This window comes from Amblyomma maculatum, chromosome 11 (genome assembly GCF_055883805.1).
Source record: "Amblyomma maculatum isolate TAMU_Amacu chromosome 11, ASM5588380v1, whole genome shotgun sequence".
NCBI classification, from domain to species: Eukaryota; Metazoa; Arthropoda; class Arachnida; order Ixodida; family Ixodidae; genus Amblyomma; species Amblyomma maculatum.
In genome coordinates, this window is record NC_139354.1 from 65928545 (window position 1) to 65946930 (window position 18386).

Sequence of the window (18386 nt, forward strand, 5' to 3'; positions counted from 1 at the left end):
TTGTTCGGAAAAAAAATGCTTTTGTTTTTATTGCAATAATATTTCTCTTGTTGCGTTGTGACCAGAGCAAGAGCCTTTCAGGTATGACATTGTACTTTATTACTAAGTCGGATGCATTTCTGTCATCTGCATTAAATATGAACTTCGCCATTTGGTCTAGTGTTACGATGTCAGTAATGTATAAGTTAGATAATAAATGACCAAAATAACTTCTTTACGGTCCGCCATGTGTAATGGTTAAAAAATGTGACTCTTCTCTGTCAACGCATACGCTCTGAACTCTACACAGGGTTACAGGGCCCCAATAGGCTTTTGTTTATTGTCTAAACAGCAAACTTCCATGTTTATGAAGTGTAAAGGCACTGCAAGACTCATCTACAGAAAATGTTTTCGTAATATAAGTCGTACATGTCCAAATAACAGGGTCCATATTGTATCAGGCTTGTATGATAGCCTGATGACGGAGCACATGTCATGCGCAGTGCGTGCGCCGCGCTATGGAAACCTATAAATACGATGGCCATAAAAAAACATCGGCTCTTCTTGTTCTGGCCGCCATGCTGTCGAGAGCCTTCCTGACGATCTGATACATGGTGTCAGAAGTGGCCAGTTAGCCTCGGTCGATGATGGACCGGCTGAAGTCCCCAGAACCCTTGCAGCTCTCGGGAAACCTGTCTCAGAACTGGAAGCGATTTAAGCAGAAACTGAAACTGTTCATCAAAGCGACCACGTCTAAAGAGGATCCTAGAACCGGTACAGCAAAAGCAGCGCTCCTCTTAAGCGTTGCCTGAGATGACGCGCTTGACGTCTTCAACACATTCAAGTTTGTGGCTGGTGAAGACAAAGAAGATTATGACACACTGGTCACGAAGTTTGAGGCCTACTGTGCTGAGGTAAGTAACGAAGTGCATGAGCGTTACGTATTTCGCTCGAGGAAGCAAGGGGATGGAGAGCCGTTTGAAAAATTTATCCGAGATCTCAAGAAACAGGCAACGCAGTGCAACTTCGAAGGTCTGAACGATTCAATGATCAGAGATCAGATCGTCTTTGGGACGAACCATTCAAAGTTGCGTGAAAAATTGCTCCGTGAGAAGGGCCTAACATTGATAAAGGCTAAAGAAATGTGCCGACTAGCGGAATCAGTTGCACGAAGAAATCAGATCTGGGAGAAGGCAGATAACAGTATTGACGCAGTCTCTCGGTATGTAGCGCCATGCCGTCACTGCATGGATCCACAAGAGACGACTGCACTCGACAGAACTGCGTATCGCTGCAAGAAGTGCAACCGACGGCACGAACAACGGCAGTGTCCGGCATATGGGAAAAGATGCAACTCCTGCCGAAAGCTCCACCATTTTGCAATTTGTTGTCCGGCCAAGGCAGTCGTCAGCGAAGTCAGCGAACTTAACATGAACGATGAGTTCGACGTTCTTGACGTTGGCATCGCAAGCAGCGACAGTAAGGACTGGACTGTGAAAGCCCAAACCACAGGTCGTGAAGCACTCCTGAAGGTCGACACCGGTTCACAGGCAAGCATTATACCCTTTTCAGTATACCGCAAGCTAAACATTGCCGAACTGAACCCTACGAGCTCTGTGCTGCGAGCCTACAATGGAGGCGTCATCACAAACTTTGGAACAACCGTCCACAAAGTGACAATTGGGAACGCCGCCACTACGGTGAAGTTTTACGTTGTGAAAAATGGTCGTCAGGCCATACTTGGGCTTGAAGCAAGCGAAGCATTGCGACTGGTGCGGCGGTCAGTCGACACTATCAGTGCTTCCGCTGAATATAGAGCGCTTAAAGATTTTAAGCACGTCTTCGAAGGGTTAGGTTGCATGAAGCAACCCTACAGCATGGTACTGCAGCCAGCTGCTGTCCCGGTCGTCCAGCCAGCGCGGCGGGTGCCTCTGTCCTTGCGTCAACCCCTGCGTGACGAGCTTCAGAGAATGGAGGCGGCCGGCATCATCAAAAAGGAAGACAAGCCTACCGACTGGGTAAGCCCTTTGGTCTTGGTTAAAAAGAAAGATGGCAGACTTAGGGTGTACATGGATCCCAGAATGATTAATGCGTATATAAAAAGGCAGCATTACCAGCTTCCCAGGCGAGAAGATATTGAAGCGGAATTGACAGGAGCCTGCTTCTTTAGCTGTCTAGACACAAATTCTGGATTTCACCAGATACCACTCGACAATAGAACATCAAAAATATGCACATTTGCCACTCCTTTCCGTAGATATCGTTACTTGCGTCTACCGTTCGCCATCGCATCTGCGCCGGAAGTTTTTCACAAAATGCTCAGTCAGATGCTTGAGGGGCTACCAGGAGTGCATGTGTATATCGACGACATTCTTGTGTGGGGGGCTACACGGCAAGAGCATGACGAGCGGCTAGTGGAAGTGTTAAAAGCCGCCGAAAAGGCAGGACTGACATGCAATGCCGAAAAATGCAAGATTGGTCTAACCGAGGTTCAATATCTGGGTGACGTCATTGGAAAAACTGGAATTTCCCCAAGTCCGAAGCTAGTACGCAATTTGGTTCAAATGCCAATTCCAAAAAGCAAAGCCGATGTTCAGTGCATGTTAGGAGTAGTCAACTACTTTGGAAAATACGTGCCTCGCTTGTTTGACAGAACAGCGCTGCTACGAGCGCTTATCAAACTTCAAGTCGAGTTTGAATGGACCGTAAGTCGAGAAAGAATGGAAAAGCGTCACGCAGGTACTCGCGACAGAGCCCGTATTAGCAATATTTGACCCTAAAAAGGAAACAAAAATAACATGCGATGCATCCAAAGATGGCGTTGGGGCGGCACTTCTGCAGTGTCGCGGTGGTTCCTGGCGACCAGTGGCCTATGCATCCCGAGTGCTAACACTTCCTGAGCAACGTTACGCACAAATTGAGAAGGAAACGCTCACAATTTTGTTCGGCTTCGAAAAGTTTCACCAGTTTGTGTACGGACAGAGGGTTATTATTGAGACCGACCACAAACCACTTTTATCGATTTCTTCTAAAGGAATTTGTGACATGCCCCCACGATTACAGAGATTCTTCTTAAGACTTCTTAGGTACGACTATGTGCTGCAGTACGTTCCGGGAAGCACCTTGTCCTGGCGGACATGCTGTCACGAGCGACTCCGGCAGGCGAAGTTGACAATGCGGTGCTACGTAAGATGTAGAAGTTCACGCACTTCAGCTCCTGAACTGCATGGTCACGGAAACAACACAACAGGAACTGGCGAAAGAAACAGCTCGGGATTGCTACTTGAACTTTATCGTCACCGACTTATCAACAGACAAAGAAATTCAAGGTGAACTGAAGCCTTTTTCATCTGAACTGTCCGTTATCAGCGGAATATTCTTAAAGGGTACGAAAGCCGTCATACCGAAGAGCATGCGACGGGAAATGCTAAAAAGAATTCATGCTGGTCACCTTGGTTTGAACAAATGCAAAGAAAGAGCCAGACGTCTCGTTTTTTGGCCGGGCCTCAACACTGACATCACTGAGCTGATTCAGAACTGTTCAACGTGCAGAAAGTTTGCGTACAAACAAGCCAAAGAGCCCTTGCTCATGCGCTTGGTGCCACAGTGTGCATGGTACAGGGTCGGAGCGGACATCTTTTGTTTTGGGGGACATTCTTATATTGCCGTATATGACTCTGTATCAAACTTCCCCAGATGTCGAGAAACTTCCAGACACAAGTGCAAAAAGCGTTGTTGCGGCTCTCAGCGCTATTTTTGCTCGATATGGCGTTCCTGTGGAACTCTGCACGGATAATGGACCCCAGTTCTCAAGCCAAGAGTTCGCGGTCTTCTCCAAGCAGTTTGACTTCTCACACGCCACGTCCAGTCCCTACTACCCGCAGTCTAACGGTCTCGCCGAAAAAGGTGTCCAAGTTGTGAAGCGCATAATGAAAAAACGAGATGATGCAGGAGACGACTTCTGGCTAGGCCTTCTAGCCTACCGCTCAACACCACTGGCTGATGGTCAATCCCCTGGTGAACCTCTTCAAGGGAGGCGCCTTCGATCTAATATTACAGATTTTGGCAAAATCACGGCCCCTGATGTGGTGAAGCATCGTCAGACATGCGAAGGGCGGCCGTTGCCACAACTTGCTAAAGGTGACGTGGTGCGACTAAGAGATACGACTTGGTCACAGAAAGGGAAGATTGTTGGACAAGCTGCTCCGAGGTCATACCACGTCATGACTGAAGATCGTCGGGTTCTTCGACGAAACAGGAGACACCTGCTTCACACTGGCGAGAAGTATGCTGAAACAAGTGACGACGACACCGACAGCATTGGTAGCGTAACACCACAGCTTTCCAGCACTGACACTGCTACAACACAGCAGCCCTCTTCCAGCCCACTTCCAGCCCATGGTGCCACGCCCTCAGCTGCAGTCACCCTTCCAGATCCAACCAGGACGACCACCACTCTCAGAAGGTCGACTCGCACCATACGACCACCACAGCTACTTTATTATGATGCTGTTTTTAATCAATTGACATGAACATTTGCTTTGATCTTGTGTTAACCATGGAAGGATGTATCAGGCTTGTGTGATAGCCTGATGACGGAGCACATGTCATGCGCAGTGCGTGCGCTGCGCTATGGAAACCTATAAATACGATGGCCATCAATAAACATCGGCTCTTCTTGTTCTGGCCGCCATGCTGTCGAGTGCCTTCCTGACGATCTGATACACATATTAACGAGGCATTGCTGTATATGTTAACCTATGTATTTTTAGTCATGGTAAACTGGGACTCAAGACTGGGACTTTAAACTGGGACTCAAGAAGAACATTTCTCTTTGGAAAGTGTGCAAGATAATTACAAAACGGTATTTCATGGAATAAAAAGTTGATAAGTGGAAAATATTTCAGCTTAACCTGCTCTTAAAACTTTTGCACAACACATTAAAATGGGTTTTGTGGAGCTTTAAAAAACACTGCTAAAGGACGAGGATAACAGGAAAGAATAAATGTCATTGCACTAAGTAGCAGTTCTTGTTCTCCTACTTTCTTCATGCAGTTTCCTCTTTTCTTTTTCCACAAGATTTCCCTACAGTGCACTTGGATCGGATCAGGTGCCCTCGGATAGGTGTTATAACAGCTACAAAAGCTGGCAAAGCTACCAGGGAAACATTATTGTTTGCTTGTCCGGGTTTTTATGTGTTTTTCCGGCCTTGTGTGCCGGCATGAGGCAACACTTTAAAAACAAATTCTAAATAACCATTCAGTTGTTGCTCAACGCTAGGTATACGTGTGTTTCTTCCCCGGTCTTCGTTTTTCGCTCTGTGCAATATACTTAACTATAAGGTTGTGTGTTGCCTCATCGATATTATCAAGAAATCTCCAGATGGCTATGGTGATTCTTGGAAAACTTTTCGTCCATCCACTAGTAACATAAATCGTTTTATGCTGTTACCGTACCTGTCATTTGCAACCAATGACCAAAAGGACCAAGCAAGCGTACCACGGATTGCTTGGCTTTTCCTCCACCCTGTCTTTATGTCTACAGCACCGTTCATGATATCCCTCTTTTGTGAACCTGAAATGTGGCAGCAAGGCTAATTGGGGTTTATAGTTATTTATCGGATCGTCTTGGGGGCAGCCGACCAATCACCTCCACATTCTCTCCATCGATATGATGCTAAACGACATAACCTTTTTATTCTTGAGAAAATTGCATCCTTTTGCGACTGACTCAGATCGAAGCGCGTAAGGTGCACGAAGCGATTCTGCCGCTCATCAATAGGCGGAATAAACTTAGGAAAGTAATAGCAGGTAAATGAACAGGGGCCGGTCTTCTAAAAAATATCGATCACCTCAGGTGAGCAGTATACGTTTCTTCGCTTCTAGGTGTGTTTATCTAGCTAGGCAGTGTGCTCGCGTTTCGGTGCACTTTCCAGCGCAGAAACTACTTCAGCAAGCTCGTGTCATTGTTTGTTAATGTACATAGATCCTCTCATAATATTTGGCACAATATGAGCGCTTTTTCTTCGGCTCGGCTGACACTCACGTAGGCAGCCCGATATCTTGACATCATAATTGTTTGTTTAGTGCGAACGAGCCCTGTAAACAACTGATGGTTAAACTGCACGACCAGCCACCAAAAAAGTTATATAGATTTGTCGGTCGCGACCGCCAACTGGTCGCCATATCTATGCAGCGGGTGAGTACGGCTATCACGCTGCTGAATAGGTGAATCTGTCGTGGAAAAATGCGATAGCCTGAGCGTTGCTGCTTCACGTGGTACAGCAAATACTCTTTACTGAATACAGCGAGCTGCCTTTCAAAGAATCAAAGGTCACAGGCGTTCATATAATTTACTCACAGGAAAGGAAAGGCTCAGCATCTTTCAATGGCGGTATCTCGCAGACAGCACGGAAACGCTCAGGCTTACGCATAACTAGAGCTGAAATTCTTCAGCGCTTTTAAAATTTTTACACTCATTACACATTTTTGATCACAATCACGCATTTATTTGGCTCATTAAGTCAAAACACACCCATTTTCGGTTGGAGTTAAGTCACGTGCCTTGGATGTCGGTATTATTCAATGACACTACTTTTAAATCAATGACAACTCCAGAATTTAAGCCCTATGACAGCCTAAGTGTGTTCACGACAAAAAAAAAGAGGTACATTAAATGAAGGAAAGTAACTCTATTATGTCCCAAGATAATGTGATCACGAGAAAAATCAAGTAATAAATCAAACGACATCGCGTATTACTGTGAATTAACACGAGTTTAAATGTATATCTCGCGCCTTAAATTGCCATCTTTATAATTTAAAACTTAAATTGCCATCTTTATAATTTAATTCAAATAAATTTATGCTGACAGCCAAAATTTTCCTGCTCAAGGCTCAGGAATTGTATGCATCATTCATATCTCCAATATTAGCAGTGGCTTTAGCTGCAATTAATTCGCAGATATGCCAAGCAAAGTAGGGTGAATAATAAGTATATTTTTATACTAGTTTTATTATGTGCTAAGATAACGTCGTCAGACAGCTTCAAGGAAGTCATTAGTGATTTCTGTGGGCACGAAATGCCATTACTCATCATATCAACGGCTGGGTACCACTATTCGCCCTACCTACTACATATACAGTTGATCCTACTTCCTTTTCAGTGCAGCCTGTTAGTGTTTAACGAACTGTACAAAACTATGCCAGTCATTGCGGCCTTCTATGCGCTGGGTTTTGTAGTGATCTCTACGGCCATGCGTTACGAAGACAACCTACTTTACGTAGCACACCACCGTGCCAGTTACGTAAGTAAACAATTCATATGTGGTTTCGTGCACGAACACTACTTGCGCGAATGGCTGATGTCAATTATACTGCAATCCTGATGACCCAAAAGTGCTTGAAAGGTAAGTAATATAGAGTAGTAGAAATAGCACGTGGCCATTTAGGAGGTAAGATACATATGCAAATATTTGAAACATTTTCCTGGGAACTGCTTGCCAACCAAGTGCACACAATCATCGTGGTCTTAAGCGGCCCTAGTTCTTCCATCGTCAGCTCTCTGCAGAATATACAAAACACATAAAACCACTTCTACATGTTTTCTTTTTCATGCGCTGATTAAATATTCATGTCACCATATGTATGGAGTAACTAGCATTTCTTGTTAGGTTTAGAATTTTGAGGTGGTGGGGTAAATTTCTAGCTGCCAGGTGGTTTTTGTCTTCCGTAAGAGGAATTTCGAATCATTTATTGATTAGGTCTTGAGACTGTGGGCTCTTAAGAAATGCCAGGATCTTTTTTACCGGACTCTCAGGCGCTCTCAAGGATGAATAATAACGATATATCATATAGAGTCAATGTATACGTTCACCAAGAATAAACCATTGGCTTTTAAGGCATCATTTTCGGTGTTGTGACCGAGCATGGTGCTGTCAGCTAATGGCCGGGAGCGTACATAGCCTGGCACATATAGGAAGCAGGGTTGTTTAACTGTACGTTGGACAGCAGCTGCCAACTCAGGCCTCTCCTTTCATGTCGGAGGCTGTTAGCACAATCCTCCAGCCGTAACCTTTTAGCTCTCAGTCAGGCAGGTTACACCTACACCGCGCAGGTGGGTTCATAAAGCTTTGTTAAATCCAGGCTTCATGTGTCATTTGACAGCCTACGATTTCACCTCATGCCCTTAGAAACGGAGCATTACATCCCGTCGTAATATCTTGCAGATTTGATTGTATGGGCTAGAATAGACTAATATTGGTGCGTCGGCTATTCAGCAAGTACTAAACCACACAAAAAGGACAACGAACAATATGTCACCAACAAAAAAAAAATCGGAATAGATTTGTATAGCAGGCTATAGTAGGCTCAAGATTTTCCGTGCAGTGGTAATCCTAACCTTAGCAATAAATTACCAGTTTAACTCATGCACATAACGTAAACCACAAAATTATAAAACGCGTCTAATGAACGGTTTAATAGATAGGCGTTTTGACACGAGGCTTACTGTTATTAGTCAAAAATATAGTTGTAGCGCCCTCTTGGGTGCTGCCTTGAACCCGAACGTGTATTACCAAACCATATCTCGTAGGCGAACTCGAGCAGAAGACGCTCTCAGCGAGTTAAACCACGATTGTTGCGGAAAGGTCTCTCTTAACGCGCACTCACTGAAGGCAGGAAGTGATTACGGTGAAGGTTTATACTTAGTGTAACCGCTGTCATACCGATTGTTACTGAAAGGTGTCAGTAAACGCAACCTAGAGGTAACATGCACTCACTGCAGGCAGGGAATAATTACAGCGAAGGCTACTGCAAAAAAAAAAGAATTCAGAACAAAATTAGAACACAGGCGTCAAGCAGATGTTTCAGTGGCATGAGCGCAGATATACGTGGTGTCAATTGATTGCCCCACAAAAACTTTGTTTTTTTTTATTTCTTGTTAACAATGATATTTACAGTGGGGCAAAGTCAAAGTATAATGCCACAAAGCGCTTTAGCAAAGGTAAGTGTTCACAAAGTTTCAATAACGCTTTAGGTTGGCCAGTTCACTCAAAACTGGCATCCATTCAGGTTTCTGACTGTGGGTATTGTAGATGGCGGTCAAGTTGTTGATACTGTGAATGAAATACTCCCTCGCTGAGCGAGCATCCACGTCCGCGTGTCTCACAGCCATTCTCGTTTTCCATACACTGTGGAGACAAAGCAACATGAATAAGTCATATGGCACACCCCCTTTATTATGGAGCGGCAGGAACCGTATATCATAGGATGTAATTGGCAAGTCCCTTTTTAGAGTCCTCTGCAAGATATCCCACTGAAAGACTGCATCCTAGCAGTCAAGTAAAATATGGTCTATGGTTTTCGGCTTATGACAAATTAAGCACTCCACCGACAAAGGAACAAAGACACCTTTTTCCGTCATTCACGGTTTAACAGGTAATGTACCACTGTGTAATAGGAAGAACAAACGTTTTGCTGATGACCGTGCTGGCATCTTTTTAACTCTTTTTAGGACATCCTTGACTTTCCCTCCACAGTGTCATGATCTACACAGCGGCACTGGCGTCATTACATCAAGCAAGCAGGTCCTTATAGAGTTGCTTTTGGGTTACAGCGCTTAGGTATTCTATCGAGAATCTCACTTTTAAAATGTTAAAGGAAACCACCACCTCACGCAAAAAAACACTCAGTCTTCTGGGTTGAAAGTTGCTAGAGGACACACAAAATTCGGGTAAGTCTTGGCTCAGTCTAACTTAAAAAACCGTATGCAGAAAAGTGTCGTTTTGTTTCCGTAAGAACATAAACCTGGATACTATTTGTCGTAAAAATAAATGAACCAAACCAAGTCCTCCACTTTTTACGAAGCATAACAAATTTGTTCGACTTGTTTTCTCCCAAACTGAACCCCAGACAAAAACCGCAAGCAATCGGTGAAATTTCTGGACGCTAACTTGACAAAGAAAATGCTTGCAAAAGATACCAGACTTTCGTAACAATGAACCAATTGCATACAGATAAACGCGCGAACATTGATAAATTAAGGCCATCCCACTCTGTTGTTTTTGGAGGGCCGCTGTCAGTCTATTCACAAGAATAAACACCAATCCAAAATAAAGAAGGCCGACAAAAAACAGTAATATAAAAGGCCGCTGGCTGCCCCGTCTTTCGATGCGTAATTAGGAAATCATAACACTCTTGGTTGAAGCATTTCTGTCTGTCATTCCCCGGCGACTGATGAAAAAAAGAGCTTCTGTGGCACCGTGAGAGCCTCTCGGCATACAAGGTTATAAATAAAGCCCCTCGGGACAATGAATGGGCAGAACGGAAATAAAAGAATGAAGAATGGAAGCAGTGGCCACTTAATTCCGTGGATATCAGGAACATTGGTGAGCGCCCACGTCACTGATTTTCATTATGTACCTTTACTTTGCTAATTTATTCTTCCCTCCTAACTTTCACGCTCGTCTCTGGTTTCCTTCTCTGAAAATGACCAACACCTCTGGTAATTCTATGAGGTATATTTTCGAATTCCTAACGCTATTCCAATACTTGTTTTTGTATCTGTGAATATATTTAGACCACATTTCGCAGGCAAAGAGTAGAAGGGGACGGGCAGACGTTAGGTGGGTGAATAAGGTTAAGGCATTCGCAAGGGTCCAGTGGTTACAACTAGAACAGAACCGGATTAATTGGACAAATATGTGAGAAGCCTTCTTTCTGCAGTGGGTGCAGTCTTCACACCCGAGATTCTAACCAAGGCCTCCGCGTCACCTTCTCTCCAATAAGCGAACATCACGGCGTGCAAGATACTTTGTTGAGCGAGTTGGTACTTATTCATTATTGATATAAACAGCGCGAACACGAAGACAAAGGACAAAATAAAAGAAAGACACAGTACAAGCGCTGACTCACAAATAAGCCTAAGCCCTTTACTCCAAGGCCCAGAAAAAAACAAACATGAAGAAAACGAAACAGTCACGTGAAACAACCCCTGGGTTCACCTGCTGCATAAAAAATCACATAAAAAAGACACCTCTTTGCTTCAAAGAGCAAGAGAAGTCTTGCTGACACACTTATTGCCCGTTGAAATAAAATATGATTCCACTCTCTGTCTCGTCATCTTCTCTTTGTGGCGATACAAAATCCTAACACTGTCAAACTTAGGAGTGCACTTCTTCTTCTCCTTCTTCATTATTTCACATGACTGGCAATGTGATACCAGAAACATTTTGTCCTTTCCACTTTCCAAGTTGTTCCGGTGCTCCTGTAGTCTCTTATTAATACATCGTCCTGTTTGTCCTATATAACTGGCTCCACAAGAGAGTGAAAGCCTGTACACAACACCTGTCTTGCATCCAACATATGGGTTTCTATGTTTCACCCCACATTCTTGCTTCTTCGCTTCTCTTTCCCTTTGAATAGCCGGGCAGATCCTCTTCATCTTGAGCGGGGTGGTCAATGCGACGTCAACACTATACCTCTTGCCTATATTTTTGAGGCCATGCGAAATTCTGTGCACATACGGTACCACTGCAACCTTCCTCTTCCTCTCACCCATGCTTGGCAGGGATTTCAGTCTGTGCGTTCTTTTAAGGCTCTTCAGTACCCGGCAACTGGCCTCAATAATAACTGACTCCCGATAACCGGCCTCTGCAATTCTTGTCACTTGTCTTTCAAAACTCTTGCCCATGCCGTGGTAACAAGATTTCTTCAACGCATTTAATAAGCATGTGTTGATCATCCCATTCTTCACTAATTTGGAATGTCCCGAATTGGAGCTTAGCAACGGCTTCATCGATCTCGGGTTGTATTCCCAACAAACATGATCATCACCGAATTGAATCAATATATCTAAATACTGTAACCGATCATTAACTGGTTCTTCAACAGTAAATTCCAGCCCGGATCCACACTCAGTAAAAACATCCATAATGCCCTTCATACGTTGATTGCATCCTTCACGGTCTGTGAATACTAAAAAGTCGTCCACATACCTGAAGGTGGAATAATGTAAGCCCTCCAAGTTATCCTTCAGGTGTCTGTCCACGTATATTAAGAAGATGTCACTCAAGACCGGTGCAACACTCGACCCAATGCATACTCCAGCTTTCTGCGTATACAGCTTGTTCTTCCAGCCTATGAAGGTGGACTCCAGGTAGAACCTCAAAAGTTCAAGGAAACTTCCAACACTTACACCTGAGGCGTCAATGAAGTAACATTCATTATTGTCTTCAGTAATGTACAGGCTTCCACTCTCTTGTGGAGCCAGTTATATAGGACAAACAGGACGATGTATTAATAAGAGACTACAGGAACACCGGAACAACTTGGAAAGTGGAAAGGACAAAACGTTTCTGGTATTACATTGCCAGTCATGTAAAATAATGAAGAAGGAGAAGAAGAAGTGCACTCCTAAGTTTCACAGTGTTAGGATTTTGTATCGCCACAAAGAGAAGATGACGAGAGAGATAGTGGAATCATATTTTATTTCAACGGACAATAAGCGTGTCAGCAAGACTTCTCTTGATCTTTCAAGCAAAGAGGTGTCTTTTTTAAGGGATTTTTTATGCAGCAGGTGAACCCAGGGGTTGTTTCACGTGACTGTTTCGTTTTCTTCATGTTTGTTTTTTCTGGGCCTGGGAGTAAAGGGCTTAGGCTTAGTTGTGAGTCAGCGCTTGTACTGTGGCTTTCTTTTATCTTGTCCTTTGTCTTCGTGTTCGCGCTGTTTATATCAATAATCACGGCGTGCAGATGAGCGACTAAGGATCGCTCAATAAATCTTCGCTACGGGCTTGGATAAAGTGCCAGGAGGACAACACATGATTCGACTCATATCCGTGCTCGCAATTTCAATTACCCTTACTTCATCGCCTATCCGCCTTTCGTGACGTGGGCTGCAGGGATGCGTGGGCCTTGCGAAGATTTCGGTGGTGACCATATAGCTGGCTGATGATGATATTTGGTACAAATTTCAATGCACAAGTTTCCTAAAGAAGGCAGAACTTTACGACAAATGAGAAAGTTTTTTTTAAGAAATTCATTACGCCGACGGTTGTACTAGCATTCCTACCACCAGGGCAGCTTTACAGCTATCAAGTTTCGGGAACATTGGCTTGAAGAACAACAGGAAGGTGGCACCCAGCCTCCACAGCTGGGTCACAGAGATTTGCTCGACGATGAAACCGTCTCAGGCAATTGCGCACCTTGCGTACGTTCGTTACATTCCTCTTGCTTTTGTGTAAGCTTGGGTGGAGACCACGCGACACCCTACATCCCATAGACATCACCGCGGGAGTTTAAGCGGCGTGTTCGAGCAGAACAAAACATAATTGAGGAAGCCAGGCAGAAGAATAAGGAAGAGGATAGTGAATAACCGACACAATTGCTCTTAGAGAACATGTGGTGCCAAACGAATTGGAAGGTGGTGGTGGTGGTGACTATGGTTTATTTTTGGGGAGGGGGTACTGGTCAAGTCTTATGTTAGCCATCTTTGTGGCATCACTCTTGGTGACCAGGGGGAAGGGGAAGTTGGGATTAGGGGAAGGTTGGGGAGGGGAAGGTTGCTGGCGCCGCCTATGTCGCCGCCATTTCCGCACGAAGCACTATGGGCCCATGCAGGCCTACAGAACAGAGCTGAGGCCAGACTCCTCCAGAAAAATCAGGAGGAGCCGGTGAGCAGAAAGTTGGTTCCGAGCTGGGAAGAGCAATTGCCCTTCCGTATCAGCAGGGAGACCAAGATTCCGATAGCCATTCAGAAGTTTCTGGCGATGGCCAGCGGAGGCTGGACACACGAGGAGCAAGTGTCCCAGTGTGCCAGTATTGCCGCAAGAGGGACAGGCTGGGCTGGGAGCTCGGCCACAGGCATACATGCGGGACGGAGTCCACGTGCAGCCTATTCAAAGTCGTAGGAGGAGGGATTTGTCCTTCCGTGAAAGTTTGTCAGAGAGCCGTTGGAGATGCTCACCAGCGGCAATACGACGGTCAGGATGGAAAGACCTTATCGACCTTCTCAAGAGGGGTCTTGAAAAGTCAATAGGTGTGACAGCCTCAGTGACTGGGGCGCCGTTGTCGTGCGCCGCTTTGGCCAAGGCATCCGCCTCTTCATTGCCCTGGACTCCAGTATGTCCTGGAACCCAATATAGGGCCAGTTGATACCCCGAGTCCTGAAGGGCTAGGAGACGGGCTCGGAGAATGTTCACCGAGAGGTTGGTGCCGTGGTAGATAGTCAGGAGCTGCAGAGCAGATCTGGAGTCGCACAGAACATTCACAGGTCCAGGAGGGACACTGGAAGCGATGAACTGTGCGGCTAGGTGTAGACCGGCCAGCTCAGCAGCTGTTGAACTGGCAGGGAATGACAGGCGGCAGGACCTAGACTGGTCTAGCTGCGGTGCTGTCATGGCAGCAGCTGCTTGGAAGGTAGCTGGTCGAACCGAGCCATCTGTAAAGAGGAGTGTAGATTCTCTACACTCCTCAAGGAGGGCTGCAGTTGTCTGCTGGAAGGCAGCTACAGGGGTGTGACGCTTGGTGTGACCATCCGTATCCAAAAAGACAGGAATTGGGGGTCGATTGGGTGGAGGGGGTAGGACTGAGAAACCTGGGACAGGACCGATGATTTCTCTGTACACTGTATACAGCTTACCCATACGAGAATGGGATTTGCTGTGCAGCCGTGCTAGGAGTGAGGCACCATCTGGAGCATGGCTGAGACGATCAATGTGAGTCAGTCCCCTCTGGGCGAGGAGAAGATCCAGAGGGTAGATACCAGCTTCCGCAAGGGTAGCGGGAATCTGTGAGGATTGAGGGACTCCGAGGAATCTTCTAATCCAACGCCTTCGAATCGTGTCGAGACGAATGACTCGAGTCGACCGAAGGGAGACGAAGGGAAGGGCATATAGGATGACCGAAGTCGCCGCTGCCTCGAAGAGCTTGATTGCCCAAGTGGAGGAGCAACCATTGCCATTTGCAAGGAGACGCTGGACTACTCTTCCCACACGATCAAGATGGGGAATGAGGGCTTTGTCAGCTGGGATCCAGGTGAGACGGTCGTCAATTGTGAGACCTAGGTATTTCACCTGGCGTTTCCATGGAAGAGGGGTTCCTTCGATATGCAAAGTTGCAAGACGGCGGGAACTCCGTGCTCCTCTGGGATGGTAGACGAGGGCCTCAGACTTAGTAGCCGAGAGGGTCAATCCCTTAGATGATAGGAAGTACTGGACGCCGTCCAGTGCCTGTTGCATAGCCTTCCTAGCGGAGACAATACGTCTCTTTGGAGCTCGGATCCAGAGGGCTATGTCATCTGCATAGATGGAGCAGGAAACTTTGTGGATTCTGATCTGCTGAACGAACTTTGGCAGGCCAGCTAGGACGAGGTTGAACAGCCAAGGACTGAGGACTGATCCTTGGGGAACCCCAGATGTGACAGGACGAGGAGAGCTAAGTGTTTGCCCAACTCGAACTTGGAAGGTGCGATTGGAGAGGAATGCCGAGACAAAGCCACGCAGTTTCCCAGTCACTCCCAGGGCATCCAGAGCCTGCTCAATGATGGTATGGGGCAGGTTGTCAAAAGCGGACTGGACATCCAGAAGGACCAGGAAGACAACATCGCCCGCATATTTGGCTTCCTCAAGGGTGGAGACCACATCTGCTATAGAGTCTGCAGTACAGCGGTGCTTCCGAAATCCTGTCTGCATCTCTGGAAGGAAGTTGGTTGCTCTGGCGATCCATGTGAGTCGTTCCAGGGCAATGAACTCCATGGTCTTGCAGGCAGCAGATGTGAGAGATACAGGACGGTAGGAGGATAGTTGTTTAGCCGGCTTACGGGGCTTAAGGATGGGAACAACGATGGCATTTCTCCAGTTGTCCGGTAGTATGCTGCTGTCCCATGTGTCGTTGAAGACTGCGAGGAGGCGCTTCTTCTCCGGGGCGTCCAGATTACGGAGCATCTGGAGTGTAAGTCCGTCAGCGCCAGGAGCTGATTTCTTCTTCGAGCGGTTGAGGGCACGTTGAAGCTCATGAGGGGCAATGGGTTCATTGCAGAGGGCAGAGATGGTCTGTGCCAAAGCTGCTGGTGGTGAAGGGGTAGCCCGAAGGGGCGAAGGGGGATTCGCCACTGGAAGTCTAGCGGATGGGGGGGGCGTGGCTGACTTGGAAAGGAAGTCGGCAAGTTGCTCTGCCAAGTCTTGAAAGGAAATGCCTCTTGCGATAGCTGCTCCCAGGACAGGTTGTCGATTGGAGGCAACCTGCAAAAGGGATTTGAGGATGCGCCAGGCAGCAGAGGACTGTCTGGCTGACTGTATAGACTGGCAAATGCTGGCCCAGCTTTCCCGGGAACGACGATTGGCCTGCCGACGGCAGCAAGCATCGATCCTGCGGAAGGCCTTCCAATGTTCGGGATGGTGGGTGCGCTCGGCCACTCGCTCAGCCCTTCGTCTGGAGGCCCTAAGTCCGAGTAGACGTAGGTCCGGGACTGGTGCATGTAGTGGTACTGCGCAGGTGATTGTGGAGTTCTTGGCGCAGCGTCCAAGAAAATCCAGGAAGTCACCTGCAAGTGGGATGTCTTTAACTCGTTCTCTGAACTCGGCCCATTTGGTAATGGGGTAGAGCTTTTCCCTCCTCCTACCCCTCATAGAGGGGTTAAGGAAGATGGGAAAATGATCCGAGCCCAAAGAGTCAGGAGCTCTGGCCCACGAATAGTGGCAGGCATCAGAGATGAGAGCCAGGTCGATGAAAGAAGATCGTCCTGGCCGAATGAAGGTTGGGGAGGTAGGCTGTAGGAAACGAAGGCCAGCCGCGTTGATGGCGTCCAAGAGCTTTTTGCCTCGGGTGGTGCTGGACTGGTTGCCCCATGCCCTGTGGTGGGAGTTGAAATCCCCGCAGATAAGGACATCCTTACCTAGACGGGAATGAAGGGCAATGAGGCAGGAGGGGTCCCAAGGAACTCCTGGAGGGACATATACTGAAGCAACTGTAGTGTTCGTGTCACCCATACGGACGCGCACGGCACAGATCTCCAGTTGTCCTAGGTCAGTTTGGGCAACATCCATCAGTGTGTGGGGTATGTCACTCCTCACATAGATGGCTGTGCGGGGCCTGTGTTGTGGATGCGAAGGATCCAGGCAGGGGGCATCATTGCAGTCCTGGTTGGAGCAGCATGAGCGGCCAGAGTACCCGGTGAATCCTGGTAGTCGGAGGTTCTCCGCTGGGACTCGGGTCTCCTGTAAAGCAAAGACATCAAGCTCCAGAGATTTCTGGAGGATTAGATCTTTGAGGTCCGCGTGTCGTACTCGCAGGGAGTTGGTATTCCACTGCAAGACACGCGGTCTCCTGGGAACAGGGTTGCGTCTGTTCCTACGTCTGGCCATGATGGCGAGTGGTAGGGCTCCCAGTAATGAGAGCAGCAGCTTCTCCCAATCGGCGAGCGCCAGAGTTGGGTGGGAGCTGGGTCATGAGCGCTTGGACAGCAAGTCGTAGCGCTTCGGTTACCGAAGTGAGTGTGGCTTGGATATCCACCGCCACAGGTTGCTGAGGGGGCTCCCTAGCTGGTACACTGGGGTGCTTGGGACTCCGTGACTGGAGGGCCTTTGAGTAGGATTCGAACTGGGTAGACCCAGACCCAGTGGGCTGAAGAGGGCGGAGCTCGTTGAGCACTTGCCGCCGATCTTCAGGTGTTGTTGTGTTGCGGAGAGCCGTGGTTAGCTGCTGTTGGTGTCGCCACTTGGGACACGAGGGATCAGCAGCCCGGTGCCGACCTCCGCAATGAAAACACTTGGGAGTGCTAGAAGTGCACTTCCGAGTGTGGTGTGATCCGCCGCAGATGGAGCAGCGATCAGGCCTGGTGCAAGCGGCGGAGACATGATTAAAGGCTCCGCAGCGGGTGCACTGGAGGGGACGAGCTTTCAGTGGTCGAACAGCAAACTTCATCCCGTTGATGTAGACATGGTTAGGTGGAGGGGCAGCGAAGCGGACGGAGACAGGGTGGCCTCGACGGCGGACGCCGAGTATCTCAACATCAGCCTCAATGCCCTCGGCAATGTCCTGTTCCCGGACCTCGCGATCGACGCCGAAGATAGTGCCCACATGGAAGTCCATGCGGGAAGCCTCGAACGAGCGAACGGGAATATCGAGGAGGGACTTGAGGGTCAGGAGGTGATCGCGGGCTTCTTGCGATGACACATCAGCAGCCACGATGTTTCGTTTCCGGTTGAGCCGGACCTCGATGACCCCCGGCTGGCCATACAGATAGGCACTCATGTGTTCCTTGATGGTTGCCCTGAAAGAAGTGTTCTTCTCTCGAGGGGTGAACAGCACCGTGGCCACACGAGTCACCTTGGGACGGTTGATTCGGCGTGTGACCGTAGTCCAACCACCGGTATCCCGATCGTGATCAGGAGCCGGATGGTTGGAGCGG

At 47.5% G+C, this 18386-nt stretch overlaps 2 protein-coding genes across 2 annotated transcripts in view; both read left to right on the forward strand.

Annotated features, from left to right (window-relative positions):
• Window positions 1-1409: 1409 nt before the first annotated feature.
• Window positions 1410-4511, forward strand: LOC146174007 (uncharacterized). The gene is made up of 3 exons (XM_084585320.1): window positions 1410-1997; window positions 3066-3165; window positions 3676-4511. Exons 1-3 carry the CDS (start codon window positions 1410-1412, stop codon window positions 4509-4511), a joined length of 1524 nt encoding a protein of 507 aa, XP_084441446.1.
• A 2519-nt stretch (window positions 4512-7030) lies between these two features.
• The window catches only part of LOC146174008 (uncharacterized), a 39250-nt gene continuing 27894 nt past the window's right edge, over window positions 7031-18386 (forward strand). The window contains exon 1 of the mRNA XM_084583913.1: window positions 7031-7284. Within this exon, the coding sequence (XP_084440039.1) occupies window positions 7060-7284 (225 nt within the window). The 5' untranslated portion in view covers window positions 7031-7059. The remainder of the gene's footprint in view (window positions 7285-18386) is intronic.